The following is an 8,847-nucleotide window of genomic DNA, read 5'->3' on the forward strand; positions in this document are numbered from 1 at the left end:
GGAGCAGGACATGGTGGGGAGAGAAAGGGAAATGGAAAGGGGGGTGCACCAAGAGAGAGGGGGGAGAGAGAGAGTGTAAGAGAGAAAGAGAGAGACCACATGTCGGGGTTAGCCCTTTAGGGGTCAAGGTAACCACACCTTCCAGGTGTGGCCACCTGGCTGGCGACACATGATGACATCATAAGTTGCTGGGTAACCCGGGAGCAGGTTGTGTTCCAAAATACTAACATACATTCCATTGTCTTTAAAGATTCTCAAGCCTCCATCCTTTAGACCTCTTTCCTTATAGTCTCCTTTCTATTTTTGTCACACACACACACACACACACACACACACACACACACACACAGGAATTTAAATGTTGTTTTACATGGAATGTTTGTCTTAGTATAATGATTTCCAGGTTCTATCCACTTTTCTGCAAATTTCATTCTTTAAAAAAATTATTGTGTGTGTGTGTATGTGTGTGTGTGCGTGCTTGTGCATGCTCACATACTACAGTGTTCTTGGGAAGGTCAGAGGAAAAGTTGTGGTTGTTGGTTCTCTGCTACCGTGAGGGTTCTAGGGATTGAACTCAGCTAGTCAGGCTCTAGTAGAAGACATCTTCACCTGCTGAGCCATCTCACTGGGCCTCATTCTTCTTCACAGAATGTATACTTAGGACATGTTTTATTTGAAACTAAGTCCAATACTGTCACCCAGACTGGATTTGAACTTGGGGAAGGCCTTCTGCCTTAGCCTCTGGAGTGTTGCAACTGCAGGCTTGTTCCATAACACCTGTTCCACCATACCTGGCTTTACTTTTTCCCCAGTTCATCTGTTGATGGAACTCTAGGCTGGTTTTTGAGGCCCTGATTTAATTTTTGTAAGATATATTGTTACTTTTGTGTGTGTATGTGTGTATGCCTGTGACAGTGTACGCACATCATGTGTTCAGGCGCCCGAAGAAGTCAGAAGAGGGAATTGTATCACCTGGAACTGGAGTTACAGGCCGTTAATTGAGTTACCTGTGGGTTCTAAGAACTAAACTAAACAAACTTTCAAAAGAGACAAGACTTGGGCCTGTGGTGGCACTTGCTCCCCCTCCCCCCATCCTACTCCTAATCTAGTTCCTGCATCTCCTGGGAAAGCCATTCACAGTGGCGTCAGCAGCAAAGAAGAGAAAGCCCCATCTTTCCTGGTCAAATGAGTCATTCGCAGTTGACCAGAGGTTCATGGGTGGCAGGCACTGCTGGTCACAGTGTGTCACGCCACGCCACAGAGACCTCTGCTTTTCCAGTTTGCTGCTCTGTCACCTGTGACATGTTGACTTTTGCTCTGGTCTTATTTTTCTACCTTTTCCCCAAAAACCTGTCTCCTAGTGACAAGATTGCTATTGTTCCCCCAACAGACGGAGGGAAAAAGAGAGTAGGACAAAGGAGTATGTTGCTGGAATCTGCCCTCCTTTATTTGGGAAGCAAAATCTTTCCCAGAAGTTCTCCAGAAGACAGTTACTTGTATTTCATTGGCTAAACTCTGAATTCAGTATTCCCACTCTTTAAAGGCTAAATCATTCTTTTTAAGGAAGGAAGGGAGATGCTTAAACCAAAATCACAGAAGTAGTGTCTTAAGAGCTGAGAGGAGACAGAAAAGAAAGGGCAAAAGGAGGAAGACTTTTCCTCCCCAGCAAACATTTGGAAGCATTTTAAACATTTTTATTTATTAAATGTACTTACCATTGTTCTGTGTTGTTTGTGTGATGTATAGTAGCACACGTGCATACTGTGATCTGAGTGTGAAGCTGAGAGGACAGCTTTGTAGAGTTTCCTCCCATTATTACATGCGTTCAAGAGATTACCATTGTCAGGCTTGGCCAGCAAGTGCTTATCCATGGAGTCACCTCACCAGCCCTGAGAACTCTTCACTCTCTGATGTGTATTGTAACTATTTCATCCATCTTCTCAAGCCACTTTCAGAAAAAAAATCTGTATGGATTATTCAGGGGAAAAGATGAGTTGCTCTAGGTAAAGTTAGTGCCCATTTTGTACTTTCTACAGGAAGACCAAAGTTGAAAGTCATCCTGGGCTTCATAGAGACTGTCTTAAGAACAACAACAAAAGCAAGTTACATTTGGCTATATGAGTATAAAGTTCTTTGTACCTTGTTACCAAGTTAGCTACTGGGGCTAGGGATGTTGCTCTGTTGGCAGAGTACTTGCCTAGAATGTATGAGGCTTTATGTTTGATCCCCAGAACCACATAAACTCTGCCTGGCACATACTTGCAATCCTAGCACTCAGAAGGTAGAAGTGGGAAGATTAGAAGATCAAGACCAGCTTTGGAAACAGCAAGTTCAAAGCCAGTGTGGGCTACATGAGACCCTGCCTTGAAAAAAGTTACTGTTACTTTTTCCTTTTTTTGACATTTATTACTTGTGGAGGGAGGTGGCAAGACCATAGCATACATGTAGATGTCAGAGAACAGCTTGTAGGAGTTGCTTCTCTCCACCATGTGTCACAGGGATTTGACTCAGGTCATCAGGCAAACAACCTTACCTGCTGAGAGGTCTTACCTGGCGCTTACCAGTTTGGCTAGTCTAGCTAGCCAGCCTGACCTGGGGATCCCCTTGTCTCTGCCCTCAAAATGCTGGGATGACAAGTAGGTTCTGGGGACTCAAACTCTGGTCCTCAGTGCTTACTTACTTGGCAAGTGCATTATTCACTGAACCCTCTCCCCAGCTTCGTTAGTCCTAGGCACTACTATAGAGTGAAAGATATTTTTACAACTGGTAAGTGTACATTTTAGGCCTCCTCAAAACACCTTTTATCTACGAGCCTCAAAAGTTGTTCTTATTCAGAAAAACACACAGAAGGCATGCAAAAATAAAACCTCATATTGAAGCTGAACTTAATGACCTATAATTGAGACAGAATTGTCATTGGAGGGAATGGTCTCATGGGTGCCAGGATTTTGTCAAGGGGCTAAAGGACTATTTTAGTGTACATATAAGTTAAATACAAGTAGCCTTTGGGGGTCTGGACACAATCTCACACCTTATGCTCTCTCAGCTCTTGTGAAAGCACCACCAGTAGTAAAGATGGCAGTGCCACCACACCTGCTGTGCAGTGATATGTTACAAGGGAAAATGATTCTTGTCACCATTATCTTTACTCGCCCCTGGACAGAGCTCATTCTTCTCTTGATGAGGACCTGGAAAGGTTGCTGCAATCACCTGAGGAGAATTTGGCACTACTGGACACCCACAAGGACTCTACAAGGTTGCCTTGCCCATTAAGGAATCCGTTTCTTATGTTTCACAGGGAAAACAATATACAAGATGTTGTGCACCTAGGACATAGAATCCCAGACTCCCAGTTTCTTTCTTTTCCTGTTTTCAGGAAGTAGTTAGGTTTTTAACTTCTTGGAGAATGAATGTCCGGTGATGGCATTGTGCTGCTGTGGACCAGCCAGCCCTTATATTTGTCATTACTCTCACATTTGCCTGTCTTCCCACCATCTACTCCCCAAGACATTGATTAGGCGGCTAATCAGTTAGAGCTCTCAGGTTGGACTTTAGCCCTGTTGCCTTTAGTGTTTCATGAGCCATTTGAGTTAAATCAGAAAAGGCATATATATGTATGTGTGTATATATATATATATATATATATATATATATATATATATATATATATATATATATATATATATATATATATACATCAAGTTTTCAGATAACACAAATCTAGAAGTGAAGGCCAATGTTATGGGTGATAGACTGAAAATCCAAAATTATCCTGACAGGTGGAAATACTAGCTACTTTAAAAGAGAGACAAAGCCAGGCATAGCTGTTGCATGAAACTGTAGTTTCAGCTACTTAGAAGTCTGAGGGGAATGATTGAACCCAGAAGTTCAAGATCAGCCAAGAAACATAGGGCTATAATGTCACAAACAAACAAAACTATAACAATAAAAATGATAAACTTAAAAGATTGACAAGTTTTAGATCCAAAAGTATACATTGTGAAAAACCAGGACTAACTGGATAATTTTTTTATTGGAAATTATTGCTCACAGTAATCATGCTGTAGGCAGGAAGTCTTAATTCACACGTCCAGTATTTAGTTTCTGAAAAAGTTGACACAGCATTAATGCAGGATGAACCGATCAGACAAGTGCACCGTAGGTAATCATGCACTATTGAAGGACTCCTAGGACACATCTCTAAATGGATGTGAGCAAGCAACAGAGAGGACATGGAACAGGCTTAGGTCTGGAAACCAGGTCATATGAGAACAGCCAGGGAGACTCAGCCTGAAAAGAGCCGATGAGTGAAGAATTTGATAGCCTCCCTCAAATACCTGAAATACTGTAAAGTGAAGAGTCTGCTTACTGTCTTCTACCCCAAAGCATAGAACTGGTGTACTAGATGTTGCAAAGTAAAAGATTTTTATTAGTGAAGCACAAATTTTCTAATGGCCACAACCTATAGAAGAAACGGCCTTTCCATTTTAACAGTGGCTACAGCCGCTCAGGTTTTGTGAATAACTGTGGTCTTGGGTGTCTGGACACAAGGAGAAGAAAAACCTAAAGGCCCTTGCTGACTTTTTTTTTTTTTTTTTTTTTTTCTTTTGCCCACTCTTGAGCCTCTGATTACGTTAGTGAAGTTTAAAAGAGAAAAGTCCCCTTTTTATTCTAGGTACCATCCAAGAGAGGTAGCTGTTTCTGCTTTTAAGAGAAGTGTGGTTTTAAATTGTGAGATACTTATTTAGACTTCTCATATCACAGGGAGCCTGACAGAAATGATAAATAATAATCTCAAAGAGAATGCTGATTGTAAAAGAAGGAAAATGCTTTCTTTTTCCTTTGAGGCTAGCTATATAGTCTTAATGTTGAAAGCAGAGTCTGATTACATATGTTTTAGAACTTATTAGGTATCTAATTTTCTGTGCCTTGGTTTTCACATCACACAATGTAGATGGTAGCAGTAACTGCTTCATATAGTTCTGAAAATGAGTGCGTTAACATACATTTAAACTAGCCTTGTTGGGCATGTAACACATGCCTTTAATCCCAGCACTCTGGAGATAGAGGCATGAAGACCGCTGTGAGTTCAAGGCCAGCCTCCTTTGCCTAATGAAGTCTAGGCCCTTTAGGGCTACATAGGGAAATCCTGTCCAGAGAGACAGAGAGGATAAAAGATGAACAAATAACCAAAAGTAAATAAACCAACATTTGCCCTGTAGTTACACTAGTACTAAGTACTCTGTTTGCTTCAGAACAGTCTTGTTCCCTGACTCTTAGATATGCGTTTAATGCCACAAATCATTGTCATTACAGGGAAGAAAAAAACAAAGATCAAGACTTTGTTGAACTGAAGAGAAAAAGGAAAGAAAGCATCAAGCCAGAGAGAAGGAGATCAGACAGCTTTTTAGGTACTTTGGAAGAAGGTATGGATGAATGATGATTATGGTAGTTTGTAGTTCTTGGGCTTTGGTGACCATCAAAGCTTTTAAGTAATGTTTCCCAGATGCTATACATAATCTTCCAACCCGGTGTAATTGCCTTTTCCTTGCAGTTCAGATAAGCATTTCTGATAATTGCAATCAACTTAATCACAAAGCAGTGACATCAGCTTTGGGTTTTGTTGTTGTTGTTTTTTTTCCTCCTTCTTTTGTTTTTTGAAACAGGGTCTCATTCTAGCCCAGCTGGCCTCCAACTGAAAGCAGTTAGTTCTCTTACCTACCAGGTGCTATGATCGCAGTCATGAGCTAACACTCCTGGCTTTTCAGGTCTGTTTCTAAAACAAGCCATGGGCCAGCCCAATTTGTGCATTGTCTGTAGAGCTGTTTGAATTTAAATACATTTGAAAGAGCTTTTAACTTAAGCTGAGTGTGGTAACACATGCCTCTGTGCTCCGGAGGCTCAGCCATGTACTTCAAGGCCACCCAGGAAGACCTCTGTCTAAAGACAAAACAAAAACCAAGAGCTTCGAGACTGCCTTTAATCCCAGCACTCAGGAAGTAGAAGCAGGTGGATCTCTGAACTCAAGGTTAGCCTGGTCTACAAAAAGAGTTCCAGGACAGCAAGAGCTGTTACACAGAGAAATCCTGTCTCAAAAACAAAAACAAAGAAATAAAAACTATTCAAGTCTTGTCAGCTTGAATAGTCAGTCTTGTAATATATCTTTACAAATGATCTGTTCATGTTTATGTTACTCAGGGTGATAGATGCTCACATTTTGGAGTCTTCTAGTCTCCCTTGCATCCCTTTCTTAGTCCCTTCTCATTCTGCTTCCTCTGCCCTGTTTTATGCTTTATGCCTCAGTATGTTGACCCTAGAGGACTGCATCTCCTTGGCTTTCTGTTATTCAATGGGGCCCCTGGCAGGATCAGAGGGCAAGAAAATTGTTACTCATTTCCCTTTCCTACCTACTTGAGGACCTTGCATCCAGTAACCATGTTGTCCCTCACTAGTGTCTGGTCTTTCCTAACTCCAGTTCCCCCTTCTAGATGCCAGTAACTGTCCTCCCATCCCACCCCCAACTGCTTAGCTGCTTTCCACTTAGGCTTCCCCCAGGTGCAAATAGATGCCTGTTAGTCCTTGTTTGTTCCCGAAACTCTAATTATACCTTTGTGTACAGCTACTTTGTTAAGGAAACTTTATCTGTACAAGCTATGTGTATACTTTATTTCCTCCAGAACTCTGACTGGCATAGGGCCCAGGGTATATGGACATTTAGCCAAGACTGAATTCACTGAGAAGATAACTCAGAGAATTTGGCAAGGTAATGCAGGAACTTTTGAATCAGTGTCACTGGTACTTCTTGCTATGGCAGGGAGCTATAGGATGTTAGGAGAAGCTGTTAGCTGTGTTTCCAGAAAAGTTGTATATAAGCGTACAACAAATAAGTAAACAGCACACTAAGACTAGAGATAGCTCTAATCTGAATACTGAATTCTGACAGCCCTTGATCTGGAAAGTAACTGCCTTTTTTTTTTTTTCTTCCTCTTGTTCCATCAAGATGAACTAAAACCCTGTGTTTGGAAGCGACTGGGTTGGTCCGAACCTTCCAGGTAATGAAATAGCATGTTTATAAGTCAGAGTTTGTTTTTTTTTAGATTTCGTGAGCAGACTTAAAATATTTACCAGTGTCTAAATAAATATCACTAACAGATTGAATTCTCACCAACCTGCTCAATTTATAGTTATATATCTATAATTGAAAATATATATAAGGTGACGTTAATGCTAACTTTGCTTAAATAACTGGTATCTACTCAAGGAAAGTTTTCATAAATGGGTATAAAACATGCTGCTGCTTTCAGTTGCTTTTTAGTCACTTTGCACTTTTATGATACATTGTTGATACTATCTGCCTTGATTATACAGACAAAATTCCTTTCCTGTGACTTCAGTTGAATAGGAAAGTGTGTGTATGTGTGTATGTGTGTTCTAAATACATACTGGGTTTAGGAAATTAGCTTAGTGCCAGAATGCCTGCCTGGTTTGTGTGAGTCCGGGGATGTGATCCCAAGCACTGCACAAGAATTTTTAAAAGTACATATGAACTCAAAACTTCCCCTTTTTTTTTTGTCCTTTAAAATATATGCACACAGGATAATTGTGCTGGATCAGAGCGACTTGTCAGAATGATTGGAACTGGATCGTGCAGGCTCTGTGGCTTGTGGCCTCCTTCCTTCTTTTATCTGCTTCAGTTGGCTCAAGGACAGTGGTTCCAGTCTGTAACTCACACTTTGTTCTGCTGCTACCATGGGCACAATAATGTGGCCCTATCATGTGTAGCATGCCTAATCATTTGTTTTAAATAAGGTTTCTGAAAAATGCAAGGTAACCATAATGACAAACATTTTGTTTTGTTCAGAATGGCTTTTGATTTTATTGATGTAACTTTGTTATACAATAAAGTGTTTACTTTTAATGCTAGTTAGGTGCCTGTTGTGGACGATCTATTTCTATGCTTTGGTTTGGGGGTTGGGAAGATGACTGCATTTCCCTTCCAGCTAGATCCAGCTTGCTAGGAGACAGCAACAAAACCCTAATATATATATATATATATATATATATATATATATATATATATATATATATATATATATATATATATATAACACCATCTCTACGTATTTTGATTGTGCACCTTACATCATCAGTGTACTAGAAGAACAGAACTGTGACAAAACTAAAATCACAACATTTTCTCTCATTTAGGCTTTTTGTGACTATTAGCCAGGTGCATATGTGTATCTAGTCTGGGGTCTAAAGGATTTGTGTCCATGTAGAATTTTCACATATGATTAATAGCTTTTCTTGGAAGCACTACACTGCTGAGCAGTACTAGCATTTGATTTTGTGGTGGGTAGTAGTGAAAATCAAATAGCTTCCATTGTGGATGATCACATTCATACATTTTAGATCACAGAAAAATTTATCCTGCACAGATAAGATAGGAAGCAAAAAAAAAAAAAAATTACTTGCTATTGTAACCAGAGGAAAACAATCAGAAAACAAGTTACCTGGAGGTGTGGTAGGTCATGAATGACATAATCCTTTCGCTTGGGAGGCTGACTCAGGAGGATTGCCCTGATTGAAGGACAGTTTGGGATACAGTGTGAGACCCTTCCTAAAGAGAGCAAACAACAGGGGCCTGCAAGATGGCTCAGTGTGTAGAGACACTTGTCATCGAGTCTTGCAGTCTGAGTTGGATCACCAAGACCTGCATGGAGAGAGCTGACTTTCAGAAGTTGTTCTCTGATCTTCCTCCACACATACACAATGAATAAAGAAATAGAATAAAAATTTAAAAAGCAAGCAACAAAGCAAAACCACTCCAAGCTTCCATTCCACGTG

The 8,847-nt window shown here is 40.5% G+C and overlaps 1 protein-coding gene and 1 long non-coding RNA gene across 2 annotated transcripts in view; one reads left to right on the forward strand and one right to left on the reverse strand.

Moving 5' to 3' along the window:
• Positions 1-2,149, reverse strand: part of LOC129686511 (uncharacterized) — a 6,858-nt gene extending 4,709 nt beyond the window's left edge. Inside the window, exon 1 of the long non-coding RNA XR_008721623.1 lies at positions 1,716-2,149. This is a non-coding gene — a long non-coding RNA (uncharacterized LOC129686511). The remainder of the gene's footprint in view (positions 1-1,715) is intronic.
• Positions 1-7,852, forward strand: part of Tex14 (testis expressed 14, intercellular bridge forming factor) — a 100,402-nt gene extending 92,550 nt beyond the window's left edge. The window contains exons 27-30 of the mRNA XM_055620540.1: positions 3,164-3,256; positions 5,317-5,426; positions 7,001-7,052; positions 7,596-7,852. Of these exons, the coding sequence (XP_055476515.1) occupies positions 3,164-3,256; positions 5,317-5,426; positions 7,001-7,052; positions 7,596-7,632 (292 nt within the window). The 3' untranslated portion in view covers positions 7,633-7,852. The remainder of the gene's footprint in view (positions 1-3,163; positions 3,257-5,316; positions 5,427-7,000; positions 7,053-7,595) is intronic.
• Positions 7,853-8,847: the final 995 nt, after the last annotated feature.

This window comes from Psammomys obesus, unplaced genomic scaffold, assembly GCF_907164565.1.
Source record: "Psammomys obesus unplaced genomic scaffold, mPsaObe1.curated_primary_1811, whole genome shotgun sequence".
Taxonomy (NCBI): domain Eukaryota; kingdom Metazoa; phylum Chordata; class Mammalia; order Rodentia; family Muridae; genus Psammomys; species Psammomys obesus.